At 34.7% G+C, this 16,203-nt stretch overlaps 1 protein-coding gene across 3 annotated transcripts in view; it reads left to right on the top strand.

Moving 5' to 3' along the window:
- The window catches only part of LOC145270163 (uncharacterized), a 70,032-nt gene that overhangs the window by 37,319 nt on the left and 16,510 nt on the right, over window positions 1-16,203 (top strand). For 2 of the 3 annotated variants that reach the window (XM_080125780.1, XM_080125781.1), the window contains exons 5-6: window positions 12,358-12,411; window positions 15,727-16,036. In XM_080125780.1, coding sequence (XP_079981906.1) covers window positions 12,358-12,411; window positions 15,727-16,036 — 364 coding nt within the window. The remainder of the gene's footprint in view (window positions 1-12,357; window positions 12,412-15,726; window positions 16,037-16,203) is intronic. The other variant, XM_080125782.1, reaches the window with a different exon arrangement.

The raw sequence follows: 16,203 nt of genomic DNA, 5'->3' as shown, positions 1-16,203 counted from the left end.
TTTTTTATTTAGTTTATATGTAATTTAATTTATTTTTTATTCAATTTATATGTAATTTAATTTATTTTTATTTAGTTTATATGTAATTTAATTTATTTTTATTTAGTTTATATGTAATTTATTTTTATTTAGTTTATATTTAATTTAATTCATTTTTAATTCAATTTATATGTTATTTAATTTCTTTATTTATTTAGTTTATATGTAATTTAATTTATTATTTACTAGCATGGGGTACCTGGCGTTGCCTGGTGTTTGGAGGTTTGTCTGGTTTTAGGTAAATCAAAACACCCGGGTGTTTGTGTCGGGGGGGGGGGGGTAAAAAAAAAATAAGTTTTGGTAGGTAAGTATGAAGGATCGAACCCGAACCCTTGAGTCGAAGTTGAAAATTAAAGTGTGAAAAAAAAAAGTGCGACGTTAACCACTGGGCCAGCACGAAATAGTAACGGAAACATGTTTGAATTTATTTGAGTATTAAAATTTGGCAGGTGCCCGTACTTAATGAGGTCAACTCTGACTGCGGGGCAGTATTTTATTTACTGTGGGGCAGGATTTTTTTTTTTTTTTTGTTTCCCCAAGATGTTGTGGGGAAAACCAGATCCCCATAAAAAAGGGATTGTCCAAATTGAATAGCAATTGTCTGATATAAGGAGAAATTCCACATTGATCAAAGCTGATTGCTTTCGGACGTTTCCAGCGATCGCAACCGGAAAAATGCCGCCAGAATTAGTTTCGCTTTTATTATACGAAAAAGCTTAATGCACACGCGGCGATCGAAAAATGTTGAATATTTATCTTTTCAAAGTCGAGCAAATTAAATAGACAGCGACCACCATTGTTAACTCGTAGATATTATCATTTAGACGTGATATAAAAAGTTTTAAGAAGTGAGTCGACCAATCGCTTCTTGGAAAAAAGCCTTTCTCGGACATACACAAAAAGCGAACATACAAACACACACACATTTTTGCTTTTCTATATATAGATTTAATTTATATGTAGTTAAATTTATTTTTTATTTAGTTTATATGTAATTTATTTTTATTTAGTTTATATGTAATTTAATTTATTTTTTATCTAGTTTATATGTAATTTAATTTATTTTTTATCTAGTTTATATGTAATTTATTTTTTAGTCAGTTTATATGTAATTTATTTTTTTATTCAGTTTATGTAATTTAATTCATTTTTATTTAGTTTATATGTAATTAAGTTTATTTTTTATTTAGTTTTTATGTAATTTATTTTTTATTTAGTTAATATGTAATTTGTTAATTTAGTTTGTCTGTTATTTAATTTATAGTAATTTAATTTATATTTAATTTATTTTTAATTCAACTATATGTAATTTAATTTATTTTTTATTTAATTCATATGTAATTTATTTTTAATTCAATTTATATGTAATTTAATTTATTTTTTATTTAATTTATATATAATTTAATTTATTTTCAATTCAATTTATAGGTAATTTACTTTTATTTAATTTATGTAATTTATTTTTAATTTATATGTAATTTAATTTATTTTTAATTTAATTTATATGTAATTTAATTTATTTTTTATTTTATTTAAATGTAATTTATTTTATTTTTAATTCAATTTATATGTACTTTAATTTATTTTTTATTTAATTTATGTTATTTATTTTAAATCAATTTATATGTAATTTATTTTTATTTAATTTATATGTAATTTAATTTATTTTTAATCCAATTTATATGTAATTTAATTTAGTTTTTATTCAATTTATATGTGATTTAATTTATTTTTAATTTAGTTTGTATGTAATTTATTTTTAATTTAATTTATATGTAATTTATATGTAATTTATATGTAATTTATTTTTAATTTTGTTTATATATAATATATATATATAAAAATGTAATTTTGGTTCGTTAAAAGTGAATAAAACCATATTTCTACGTTACCAATTTAATTGAAATTTTCAGAAAATCTATCTGTAAAGTCAATGAGTGTTTGCATGTTATTAAAATAATTTTACATTGCGAATTATAAAAATATTAATTAAAATATAAATATTTTTCGAAGTCGTTTCTGCGAGACTGCCCAATATTTCTGGTAACTTCCGTTTCAACTACTCTCGAATTACAAGATAAGTAAAAAAAAAAAAAAAAAGGTACTCATGCAGACAGTGATCCGTGCTGAAATAATAACATTATTATTAAAAAAGACATTCTTAACATGGGGAAGGGAGGGTGTTTTGTACCTATTCTGTACTTTAACCTTACAATTAAATAAAAACATATAAAACTTTAATTAAACGTGGAAATATGATTTAAAAAATAGCACGGATCACTCTCTACATTAGCACAAAAAAAAAAATCCCATATTTTAAAAATTTAAATTAATTTATGTACTTACCAATTTTTAAATTTTAAATACCTTTATTTATGTTAAGGCTTTTCACTCATGAAACATTACGTTTTAATTGTTTAGTTTCTTTTCTTTTTTTGTTTACATAAAAAAGTTTGTTTTAACTTTTTCTAAACCGTTTTATTTTTATAACATGCCTCAACATATTATAAACACCCTAACCTCCCCATGGTAAAAAAAAAAAACACGCACTTCCATAAACCTCGAAAGCCATTCTTAATATGGGGAGATTGGGGGGGTGTTCATTCCGAAAGCCGTTTTAACATATGGAAGTTAGGGTGTTTATAATATGCTGGGGCGAGTCGTAAAATTAACGAAGTTGCTATCTATTATTTATTGTAAAAATTGCTTGAAATTTATTTATTTGACAAAAAAAAATTACAATCTGGTACTCCTTGGGTGTTGAGTTCCATGGCGACCAGCAGAAAAAAATAATAGTCGCTCCCTTAGTCCCCACCCCACCCCACCCTGCACGTAACATCTTTTATTTACTGACGTTGCCGTAACTAAACGATTATTTGTCACATTTACAAACATTTATTTATTTATTTATTTATTTTGAAAAAAAGTTTTACTTTTTATGAATATTAAAAGAAAAATGGGTACTCATGCAGAGAGTGATCCGTGTTGAAATAATAACGTTATTATTTAAAAAGCCATTCTTAACATGGGGAGGGGAGGGTGTTTTGTACCTATTCTGTACTTTAACCTTGCAATTGAATAAAAAAACCCATAAAACTTTAATTAAACGTGGAAATACGATTTAAAAAATAGCGCGGATCACTCTCTGTATTAGCACCGAAAAATGTTACTAAACATTTATTAATAATTTCTCACTTTTACAAACATTTGATTTTAAATTTCTTTTTAAATGACAACTTTTTTTTTTTTTTTAATAGTATTTGCGGATGGGTATGTTGACCCCCCTCCCATGGTGTTTATTCCGAAATCTGTTGTTAACATGGAGAGGTTGAGGGTGTTTATTCTGAAAGCCGTTCTTAACATTTGTGGAGGTGGACCTAATTTAAAAAAAAAAAAACTAAAAAAAAAAAACTAAATCATTTACTGATAACTTCTCACTTTTACAAATATTTTTTAATGTACATGCGCGGATGAACAAATTGTTGAATAGTGCGAAAACAAAACGTTTTTGTAATAAACTTCGGGATAGTTTTTTGGGTAAATATTTACATTTAGGTCCACCTCCACAATTTTCTTTTTTAAATGACGACTTTTATTGATAAATAAATTTACTTCTTCGCAACTTTCATTGATAAATAAATCTACTTCTCTGCGACGGGCACTGAACCCCTCCCCTTTTTTTAATAGTATTTTCGGGTGGGTATGCTGACAACAAATATCAGTTAAATTTTGCAAATAGCTTCCGGAATAAACACCACTTTTTTTTGCAAATAGCTTCCGGAATAAACACCACTTTTGGAAGAGGGGGGCTCTTCCAAAAGTGGTGTTTATTCCGGAAGCTGTTCTTAAGATGAGGATGTTGGGGTGATTATAAGGTGGACCTAATCTAAAAATAAAACAAAAAAATAAGACAAGTTTTTTAAATGATTAAAATAATTTCTCACTTTTACAAACATTTTTACATGCGCACATAAGCAACTATTTTTTTATTAACTTTCTTTTACTTTTTTTATCTAAAAATTATTAAATTTCAATGAATAGAATAATAAATCATTTATCATTAATATGTGTTTTTGGTTTTGTGTTGAATGAAACTTTTTTTATTTTCATTACAACAATAATGAACCAATTTAAATCTTCCGGCATGCGTTTAAGGGTTACGAAATTATCAATAAATCGTTTAGTTACTAAGCCAACCTCAATAAATAAAAAAATGTTACGTGCGCATGCATTAGCCTTGACTGGGGGGGGGTCTAAGGGAGCAACCATTAAATAATTATGCTGGTCGCCATGGAACTCAACGCCCAAGGAGTACATAAAGTGGCACTTATGCACTTATGTTATCGTGCTATTTTTTAAAATAGTATTTTCATGTTAAATTCAAATTTTACAAAATCTTTTTCTTTTATTAATTTGTTAGGTGAAAGTACAGATAACCCGGTCGGTTTCTAATGCGTGGAAAATCTAGCCCCCCCCCCCAAAAAAAAAGGGTTACTCTGGATAGTAACAAAAGATTAATATTGCCTCAGTCTCGAAAGATTTCTTCTCTACTGAACGAGGAAAAAAACGGTGAAGTGTAGTTCACCTGTTTCTCTCCCCCCTCTCTCTTCCTCTCTTAATATCTCTCTCTATCCATCTCTCCCTTTCCCTCTCTCAATCTATCTTTCTCTCTATATCAGCCTCTCCATCTCTCTTTGAGCCCCTTTCTCTCTCTAACTCCCTCTATCTCCCTCCTTTCCTCTGTCTCATCCCTCTCTGTTTCTAACTTTCCCCCTCTCTCTGTTTGTCTATCAATCCCTTTATCTCTCTATCTCCTTCTCTTTCTCTATTTTCCTCTCACTTTCTCTTTTCTATCTATATATCTTCCTCTCTATCTGTCCATCTCTAATCCCTCATCCTATTTTAGTCTCCTAAATTAATTACAGTGAATAAGGCATTGTCAAAACATGGATAAATCCTATTTTAGTCACCTAATTTACTGACTGTGAGAATAGAAGTTATTTGGAAATTACTGCTACCTTGAACAGCACCAGAAGTAACTGGTAAAACCTTTCTAATTAAATTGATTTTGGCAGCCATTTGGTAACAAAATGACATAGCCTTAGCCCTTGCTGCATGAGGAATACCTGCGACCTTGCTGCCAAATAGAAGAATTATTTATTCTACTTTAAAACATTCAATTTTTCAAAAATCTCATTCGACATCTCCAAAATATCCAATATGGGGAAAAATATTGCAGAAATGCAAACTTATTGTTTAGGATGAATGCACAATGGTACGCAAAAAATCACTTGAGGCTCTTGGTCGATCCTTGCAAGATTTGCGTGGCAATGTCAGACCATTTGGGAATGCAGTAATATTGCTTGCAGAAGATTTCAGACAAATGTTACCTGTTATTCTTCAATCAACATCAGCAGATGAAATAAATGCTTGCCTCAAATACTCTACTTTTTTGTTCCATGTGAAGACATTAAACTTAACTCAAAATATGCATGTCCAGTTGCAGACTGTTCGATCCACACAAAATTTTTTGCATCACTTGTGGGAAATTGGGTACAAAAAGTGCCAGCTGATCAGAGTTAAGGGCAGAATTCTTTGACTTTTAACTTCTGTAATTTCTGTAATTTTATTTCATCAAAAGAACAGTTAGTTTAAAAGGTTTTTGCAGATATTCAAATTATAAGAATTCCACTTGACTGAGTGAATGAGCTATTCTTGCAGGTCAATACAAAGACGCCCATGAACTTAACGCTATTATTCAATGTAAAATTCCAAGTGAGGTAGTCAAATACAAATCCATCGACACTGTTGTGAAAGCAGTTAGTGGTTAATTATCCAACAGCTATATTTGCCAGGGATTCCACCGCATGTATTGCAACTGAAATTTGGTGTACTAATTATCATGTTGTGAAATATAAACCAATCCAAGCTTTGTTTTTTCACATGGACAATTTATGTTACGTATTCAAGAGTTACCAAACCAGAAATTCTCTATATCAGCTAAGAAAATGGAACAAAAAAAACTGTGTACCCATGCAAAATGGAAAATTAAACCTATAAGAAACATGCTTTTTCTCATTTTGGAGCTTTTTCCATTGCGCCAACTTGAGCCACAGCAACGCGTGGCAGAGTACAGCTAGTTTATTTTTAATTTTGTTTATATGTAATTTAATTTGTTTTTATTTAGTTTATATGTAATTTAATTTACTTTTACTTATTATTAGTGGGCACCTGTTGCTTTTAAAAACAGGATTTTTATTTCTGTTGTCAGAGTTATTTCCCCTTTAAGTTATGAAAGTTATTTCCTGTTTGATTTTCATATGCTACGGATTTGTTTTGTGCTTCCATAAATCATACATGTAGTTCACTTTTAAAAAAATAAGACTATAAGATATTTGCTGTATCTTTAATAAATCTTTTTCTTTTTTTTTACATATCTTTAATAAATCTTAACCCTTTTGCTCACTAATATGTTTCAAACTGTTCGTAGCGTAGTGGGGATGCCGTTTCTCTTCCCTGCAACCTCTTTCCTACAGAAGAGACATTGTGAGCCTGTCCCTGCTTTCTCGTTATTTTCATGGCAGATGCTCGACTGAGCTCCAATCTATGGTCTCACCCTGCCAAACTTTAAAGTTGATTTATTTAATTTATTTTTAATTCAGTTCATATGTAATTTAATTTATTTTTTATTTAAAAACAGGAGTTTATTTATTTGTTGTAAGAGTTATTTCCCCTTTAAGCTATGAGTTATTCCCCTTTAATTTTTCAAAGACTAAAATGAATATTTTATGCTTCCATGAATTCAACATTTTGTTCGTTTTTAGAAAATTTGTAACAGGTTAGGATATTCGGTGTATCTTAAATAGTATGTGACTGAACCCTTTCGCTCGCCGATATGTTTCAAACTGGCAACGCCAGGTATATATAAAGCCAGCATTATATGTACAATTAGCCTGGGACTTCACGTTTACCCGAGCGTTCAACATTTGACCGTGACCTTGAAAAAATGGTATACACCATCCCTAGGTCAGAGACCACCATCATCTCAGGTTTGGTCATGATCAATGCTACTACTTAAACTTGTTTTATATTGAGACCCTATGCCAGTAAATCTATAATATAAAGCTGAATGTCTGTGCGTGTGTGTCTGTGTGTCTGGTTACGAATAGAGTCCTATATGGTTGACTATTTTAATAACTGATTGCATCGAGACACAGGAATGGGTATGTTTGATCTGGCAGAACGGTGGTTCATTAAAATCGGTCCACAAAGTATGGAAATAAAAAATTAAAAAATTAAAAAAAAAGAACGTTTACAAGTGTTTTCGATATAGATGTACATAAGAATACTTTGATAAGTATGTTTCAACTTAAATAGGGATGGTATAATAGAATTGTGGGGTCTGCGTTCGCGCCTAGCCTCCATAGAATGGAAATAGACACAAACTTTATTAAAGACTTTTAATATCTATCTGCGTGAGTATACTTTGATAATTATGTTTCAGTTTGAAGAAATATGGTATAATAAAATTATGAGGTGTTCGTTCACACCTGACCTCCATAGAATGGAAATATGTCACAAAGTTTAACAAGGTTTTTTTATATAGATCCGCAGAATATTGTGATAAGTGTTTCAGTGTGAGCAGGTATGGTATAATAAATTATGGGGTTTATCTATTTTATTTTTACTTTCATCATATTTTGCTTTGGTTTTGATACCCCCAAATTCGAAGCTATCTCTTTACAACCCTTCCTTTTCATAACCTATCATACTTTCATAAATCAGTCCATTTTCTGTAGGCAGTTTTTGAACACAGTCAACGACGGGTACTTTTGCTAGTATATATATATATATATATATATATATCCAGCATGGCTGCAACTGAGATTGAACTTACTCCATGAGTTTGTAGTGTAATTGAAATTTTGTCGGTAGCTGAATACTTGATGCTTCACCAGGGCTATCAAGGGTATTTTTTATCATGACGCCATCACTAGATGGGGTGCCTACCACGGCTTAAGAGTCCCATCTATCCTCAAGAGAATGATAGACCATGCCAGTTTCTCAACCTGGTATTTTACCTCGTAGTACATACAGCACCTAGCCTTCTCAAATGGTCACCCATCTGGTACTGGCCAGGCTCCAAGTTGCTTAACTTCAGTGATATTTATATATATATATATATATATCTCGTTAAATATTACGGATGACTTGTATCTAAATATTTTTCCTTTATCTGTCGTAGACACTGTAAGTTTTCAAGTTCTTACAGTTTTTAACATTTAAATTCAAATGAACATATCTTGCTTGGCCTTTGGGTCAAGATCAAAGTGTAGTATCTGTTCTTCAGATGCTGCACTTCAATTTCTTGTTCTCTGTCAGTGGAGGAGAAGTCCTTCACGACTGAGACAATTTTTATTTTTGTTCCTTTTCTCCACGTTAAAAAACGACTTTGGTGTCTAACTTTGTCCCGTGGGGAGATATTGTAAATAGGAACATATCTCGGCTCAGACAAAAATTCATAAGATAAGCACCATCAGAATGAACACACTTTTGCCAAAGCAAAACAAGTGTATTAATACTAGTAATCCTTGTTAGAGGTGAACATGATTTAAAAAAAAAAAAAATAACAAAAAAACTACTTGTGCATTAAACTCAATGGAGACTTTCTATGTTTTCAAGGTTTTATTTAAGAGAGAAAATTTGCTCATCGGGGAAAGACCATAATTAACTATTTATTTAATTTTAATAATGGTGATGCATGGGCAGAATCTCAAGACAATATCCACTTAGATTCCTTCATTACTTTTGCGATCCATTCACTTAAATTCCAACAAAAGACTGTCATCTCGTATCGTTCAACACTTGTTTTGTCTAAAACGTTTTACCTTTGACGACTGCTTCAATTATGCCCACCAGCCGCTGCGTATATTTCCGTTTGCCACCAGGTTAACCTTGTTGGATATTTGACAGGTGATTCAGTGAAAAGGTGGGTTGCACATACGCAAATTAATTTAATTTTTAGGAATGCGAGGCTTCCACCTTTGTCTATCGAAATGCATAGTTTGACCAGAAAAATGTAAGAGAAATATCGGTCAAAGAAGTAGAACAATAGACAATGGGAAATATTAAACATTCCAGAATGAAAGAATGTTTATATAAATCGACAACAACCCAGACTGCAGGGGAGGAGAGTCGGTCACAGAGTGAGGACAAACTGACACATAATTCTTCACTGCCAAGCAGCCACAACCCCGCCACATGCCTTCAATGATGTCATAACTGTCACTTTTTTTTTTCATTTTTCTTAAACTTTTTCTTCTAGGGGATGGGACATCCAACCAGATGTCTGACATTTACCCCTATTTTAGTGAGTCCAACCAAGAGACCTTTCAGGATTCTAGCCGTCCCTTTCAGTGCAATCGTTTATATTTCACTTGCACTTGGTTCACCGGGTGAAAATGTTATTTCAAATAAACAAAATATTTTATAACTCAGCTGTGTGTGGTTTATTTTGCTGCCAAGGGTATTGTTGTGGTTGCAAGGTTGAAAATAATTAGTAAGGAAATACAATGAAGACGCAAACAACAAGATAACGCAATAATAAGTGTATTAAAGAAAAGGTATATTTACAATATGTACAAATGACGGTGTCGAGTCAGAGAGTCTTGGTGGGAGGACATGTACGCTCTTCGGCGTCACTTCCGGTGGCATTTGAGTAAGACACACCAAGGCCAACCTAGGCTTGCCATTTATAGTGTTATGTTATTCGCATATGCAAATAAGTGGTTGCCACCACAACACCCCCCTCCCAAGATTTGAAGTCACACAGATTTCAATATCTTTTTCTTTTTGGGTTTACCATTAATGGTTCATTCACTTTTCTTTTCCTACCTGATCTTCGGGGTTCAGGTGCATTTTGAGGCGGTTCCAAATTAAAAGATTCGTATATGATATCTATGGTGTCCTCCTCTTCGACTGTTGTCGTATCATCATCATCTTGGATATGACGTTTTTTTTATCTGATTTAGGTGCCTTTTATGTATATTCTGTGGACCTTTAATCATGTATGTACAATCACCAATGCGTTTATCCACTACTCCACATTCCCAGTAAGATGTGTTATTTCTGTAGCACTTAAAATATACTCGATCTCCCGAGTTATATTTCTTTCTTCTCGTGTGTTTAGTGTTTCGGATAATTGCCTGCCTTGGCAATAGTTTGTCAAACGCTGATTTTACCTTTCTGGCAAACATTAGATCAGCTGGTGATATGTTTGATGGTGTACTAGGATGTGGTGTAATCCTATATACTTGCAAGAATTGTTGCAAAGCTTTTTCTGTTGGTGTTCCAATGGATTTCTTTAACGCTTGTTTTAGCGTGTCCACGAACCTTTCCGCGAGGCCGTTCGACCTTAGATGATACGGCGGAGTGAGGCATATCGAGACAGTGACAAAAGTTGATTTGTAAAAATGAAATAGTGAATATATAACAATCTGACATGTACTAATGTGACCCTTTCTAAAATGCATACTACTTAATGTAATCGCTAGCATAGGGTCCGAATATATATAACACAGACATAAATTCATAAAGTTTTTTTTGTTTTTTTTTGAGATGGCGTACTTTAAACTTATATGTATCGCAGAAAAATATTTTATATCATTATGTGGTTTATTTCGAAGATTAATTTTTAGCATTTATAATTTAAATAAACTTTGGAGCATGTGACCTCTGTGGCTCTCGCATATATGACATAATCTTAGAGGTCCAATTTTCACAGACTTTACACTTTAAGTAAGGCTGTATTTCAACAATAACTTGTCAAAGGTTGTTTTTTTTTTTTTCAAGTGGTCTATTTTGTCTGGTTTATTAGCATAGACATGGGACTTTACATATCTCCAAAGAAAATATATATATTGTTTTTTTTTTTTTTAAATCGCACGAACGAGGTGGTCAGGTCAATTTCATGAAATTATTTGTTCATCAAATGTTTCTTTCAATAAATTGATCGGATCACGCGGTTTGTGACATGTGGCTCTGTTACCACTTGTCAAGGCCCAGAGACCACTCGAGGATAAGGGTTAATGAATGTACACTAGTCAATGGGGAAATATTGTAGTAATCGTTAGTCGTGGAAATTTAGTGAATTGAATTACTTAAGGGGGAATGGCTCATTAAGAACTTGTTTACATTGGACTTGAAGATGACCATATTGTAGTCAGTCGGAAAGCAGGAAAAAGGAACAGTTCCACAGGTGTGCAGTTCTAAGAAAGAAGCTTTGTTCATGGAATCTACGTTTAGGTTTAGGCAGAGATAAAGAGTGGGGGAAATTAATAGGGGTTTCATATCGACAAGTGTTTTTCATGAAAATCAGGCCGGGGGGGGGCATAGATTGGAGCTCAGACGAGCACTTGCCATGAAAATAACGATAAAGCAGACAGGCTCGCAACGTTTCTTCTGTGGGGAAAAAGGTTGCAGGGAAGAGAAAAGGGCATCCCCCCTCCCACTGCGAATTACCAAACCAAACAGAACTCAAAATAACTGATAGTTGCCAAATCTGCATTTAAAGACAATAGTTGCTAATTTAAAGTTTGACACCTAAAACAAAAGTCACCCTGCATAATCAGAAATTATTATATATTTTTTTTTTTTTTACATGGAGATCACCACTTATCAAGGCCCGGAAGCCACTCGGGGATAAGAGTTATTGCATGTACAGTAATCAATGGGATAGTATTGTAGTAATCGTTAGTAATGGAGATTTGATAAAGTGTCTTACTTAAGGGGGCGGTTCATCAGGAATTTGTTTATGTTGGACTTGAAGACATCCAAGCTGTAGTCAGGTGGGAAATAGGCAAGCGGTAGAGAGTTCCACAGGCATGCAGTTCTAAGAAAGAAACTTTGTTCATGGAATCTACGTTTAGGTTTAGGCACAGATAAAGAGTGGGGGAAATTGATAGTGGTTTTAGTTAGATGAGTGTTTTTCGTGAAAGATTGACGAGGGGGGACCATAGATTGGAGCTCGGATGAGCACTTGCCATGAAAATAACGATAAAGCAGAGACAGGCTTGCAACGTTTCTTCAGTGGGGAAAAAGGTTGCAGGGAAGAAAAAAGGGCATCCCCCACTGACGAATTACCAAACTAAACTGAACTCAAAATAACTGATAGTTGCCAAATCTGCATTTAAGACAATAGTTGTTAATTTAAAGTTTGACACCTCTAAAAAAAAAAAAAAAAAATTATTAGATAGACGGCATTAGTTTCGATAAGTTTCACTGGGGATCTAAACTTTTCAATTTTTTTTTTTTTTACAGGAAGTGGTCCCAGTATCGCATCTAGTAGCAACACATAGCATCAAACAAGAAGAGGTAAGCACATGTGACTCTTGCCAAAATTTATACTAGTTAACTTAATTGTTACTTTTTTTAATTCCATTTTCACCCCAAACAAGGCACAGTGCCACTTTGAAGTAGGGGGCTACTATCGGGAACATAAGTTGCAGGGATATTTATGAAGGGAGTTGAGCAGCAAGATGTCTGTTCACATTACACTTGAACTTCTGCATGTCAGTACAGTTGGGAAAGTAGAATCCCGGAAGGGAGTTCCAAAGTCTAGCAGTTCTGGGGAAGAAACTATCGGAGTAGAAGGCTCTCTTACACCTAGGGATCTCTACTGTGAAGGGGTGGGATTTAGCTGCTTGTCAGGTTTGTCAGGGGGAAGTTTACGTCGAGGGGGTACAAGTGCTTGTTATTCTTCAGAGCATTCACCATTAAAGTATTTGTAGAACAGGCAGAGGGATGCAACATTTATTCAATGGGACAGGGGCTGAAACCTAGTTGACAGTTTAGGACCTATCAGGTTGGCGACCCTCTTTTGAACCCTGTCCAGGAGTTGGAGACAAGTAGCAGATGCACCAGCCCAAATGTGACAACAATACTCCATACATGGGCGAATGGTGGCCTTATAGAGGTACAGGATACTTTCAGGTATAAGTAGCTTTCTAGTACGGTAGGGCGAGCCCACCTTCTTTGAAGTAGGATCCCAATATATGACATCTAGACATACCTAAGTTTGCATAATCAGACAATTACATTGAGGGCATTGCCAGGGCCGCTGCAAAGAAGGTGGGCTCTCTCTACCGTGTTAGAAAACTACTAACACCCGAAAGTATCCTGTACCTCTATAAGGCAACCATTCGCCCATGTATGAAGTATTGCTGTCATATTTGGGCTGGTGCATCGGCTACTAGTCTCTTGCTCCTTGACAGGGTTCAAAAGAGAGTCGCAAATCTGATAGGCCCTAAACTGGCATCTAAGCTTCAGCCTCTGTCCCATCGACGAAACGTTGCATTCGTCTGCCTGTTCTACAAGTATTTTAATGGTGAATGCTCTGATGAACTGCAAGCACTTGTGCCCCCACGACGTGAACACCCTCGACAGACCCGACAAGCTGCAAAATCCCACCCCCACACTGTAGAGATCCCTAGATGTAAAAGATCTTTCTACTCCGGTAGTTTCTTCCCCAGAACCGCTAGACTTTGGAATTCCATTCCAGGTCACTGCTTCCCCAACTGTACTGACATGCAGAAGTTCAAGTGTAACGTGAACCAACATCTTGCTGCCCAAATCCCTACATAGTACCCCAGTAGTTGTTTACCCTGATAGTAGCCCCCTACACCAAAGTGGCAATGCGCCTTGTTTGGAGTGAAAATGTAATAAAAAAAAAAAATAAAAAAAAAAAAGATTGAAAACCAGTGATGTTTCGGCCAAATATTCTTCTAGCCTTTGTCAGGTGGTAACCCTGACGGATAGGAATTCTTTTTTTTTTACAGTGATCACCACTTATCAAGGCCCGGAAGCCACTCAGGGATAAGGATTATTGCAAGTACATTACGTTAGTGTGGAGATTTGATAAAGTGTTTAATTAAGGGGGCGGTTCATTTGGAATTTGTTAATATTGGACTTGAAGACATCCAAGTTGTAGTCCGGAGGGAAGCAGGCAGACAGAACAGAGTTCCACAGGCGTGCAGTTCTAAGAAAGAAGCTTTGCCCATGGAATCCGCGTTTTGATTTAGGCACAGATATAGAGTGGGGGAAATTTTTCACAGTGGATTCAGCTAGACGGGTGTTTTTCGTGAAAGATTGGCGAGGGGGAACCAGAGATTGGAGTTCAGACGAGCACCTGCCATGGAAATAACGATAAAACAAGGATAGGCTCGCAACGTCTCTTCTGTGGGAGAGAGGTTGCAGGGTAGAGAAAAGGGCATCCCCCACTAAGCCACGAAGTCTATTTTGTACTCTGTCAAGGTAGGATAGGCTGTTTTTAGCAGCTCCTGCCCAGATATGGCAGCAGTATTCCATCCTTGGACGTACTTGCATCAGTAGTGAGGTATCTTCTGGAGCGGTAGAAGGATCCCACCATCTTATCCCAATGAATAGCAATTGTCTGATATGACGTTCCCCCCTCCCCTCATTGATCAAAACTGATAGCTTTCTGGACGTCTTGGCCTTTCGTGCCGAGAACTCAATTTCGATTCCACATTTTTGCTTTTATACTGAAAAGCGAAACAAAGACACGGCGAGTGAAAAAAATCGTGAAAATAGCGTGGAAAAGTCACCGAAATTAAAGATACACACGAGCTCGTTTCGTAAATCGTAGATATTATAATCTAGGTAGCAGGTTCTAAGAAACAGTAACCGCCTCGAGCCCCCCCACCCCAAAGCTTTTTGCGGAGATACACAAAAAATGCACACACTAACACATTTTTCCTTTTATATATATACTATCGGGGGGTACTCGGCGATGCCCGGGTGTCTTGAGGTAAATCAAAACTCCGGAGGGGGGGGATGTTAAATAATAAAAAAAAATGTTCTGGTAGGTGAGTATGAGGATCGAACCCGTACCCTTGAGTTGGAAATTAATGTGTGAAAAAAAAAAAAAACGTGTGACGTTAACCATTAGGCCACCGCGACATACAAGGTAGACGAGCGTGTGCAATAAAAGTTTACTCTGCTGCTTCCATTTAAGAAGGTCAAATAGAAGTCACGCAGCGTTTGGGTTTGTTTACCCAAATTTGACTGTTCCCCCCCCCCAACAGATGTTGGGGAGGGGGGAAAGCAGCTCCCAATTGTCCAGATTGAATAGCAATTGTATGATATACAAGATTGATCAAAGCTGATTGCTTCTGGACGTTTCCCGCCGTGATGCCGAGAAACCTTACTTAGCTTTGAATTAGTTTCGCTTTTTATACGAAAAAGCCGAATCAACACGTGAAAAGCCAAAATAGCAATAATTTTGTAAAAGTCGACGCAAATAAATCTATACGCTACGCGCGTTCCCAAATCGTAGATATTATTATATAGGACGTATATAAACAGTTCTAAGCAATAATACCCCCCCCCCGGGAGTGTGTGCGAAAGAAGCCTTTGCGAGACATACACGAAATGGTCACACACATTTTGGCTTTTACATATATATATATATATATATATATATATATATATATATATAGATGGTACCCAAGTGATATTTCTTTTTTTAAATCATATTTGAGCATATTTTACGACCGGGCAATGCTGCATGCTGGTAAATTTATATAATAATAACATTATTAGATTAAATGAGTTTCAATTGAACTTTTCAACTTTGACCGTTTTTTCTTTTTTTTTTTTTTTTTTAAAAAGCAGGAGGTGAACCCAGTATCGCATATAGCCGCCACGTATACCATCAAGCAAGAAGAAGAAAACCCAATATTGCATATAGCCGCCACGCATACCATCAAGCAAGAAGAAGAAAACCCAATATTGCATATAGCCGCCACGCATACCATCAAGCAAGAAGAAGAAAACCCAATATTGCATATAGCCGCCACACATACCATCAAGCAAGAAGAAGAAGAAAACCCAATATTGCATATAGCCGCCACGCATACCGTTAAGCAAGAAGTATTTCCAGACGCTACCATATTGCCATCGTCAAATTCCGAACAACACAGTAAGTCACTTTGCACTTTCTATTGGTCGAGGTCATACTTGTGATACTTAATCCCCTTTTTTTTTTTTTTTAATTACGCATGGAGGTCACCACTTATCAAGGCCTGAAAGCCACTCAGGGATAAGGGTTATTGCGTGTACAGTAATCAATGGGATAGTGTCGTAGTA

The sequence above is a fragment of the Euprymna scolopes genome, chromosome 46 (assembly GCF_053919585.1).
Source record: "Euprymna scolopes isolate OS-2025 chromosome 46, ASM5391958v1, whole genome shotgun sequence".
NCBI lineage: Eukaryota > Metazoa > Mollusca > Cephalopoda > Sepiida > Sepiolidae > Euprymna > Euprymna scolopes.
This window is presented reverse-complemented; position numbering and strand designations above follow the sequence as displayed.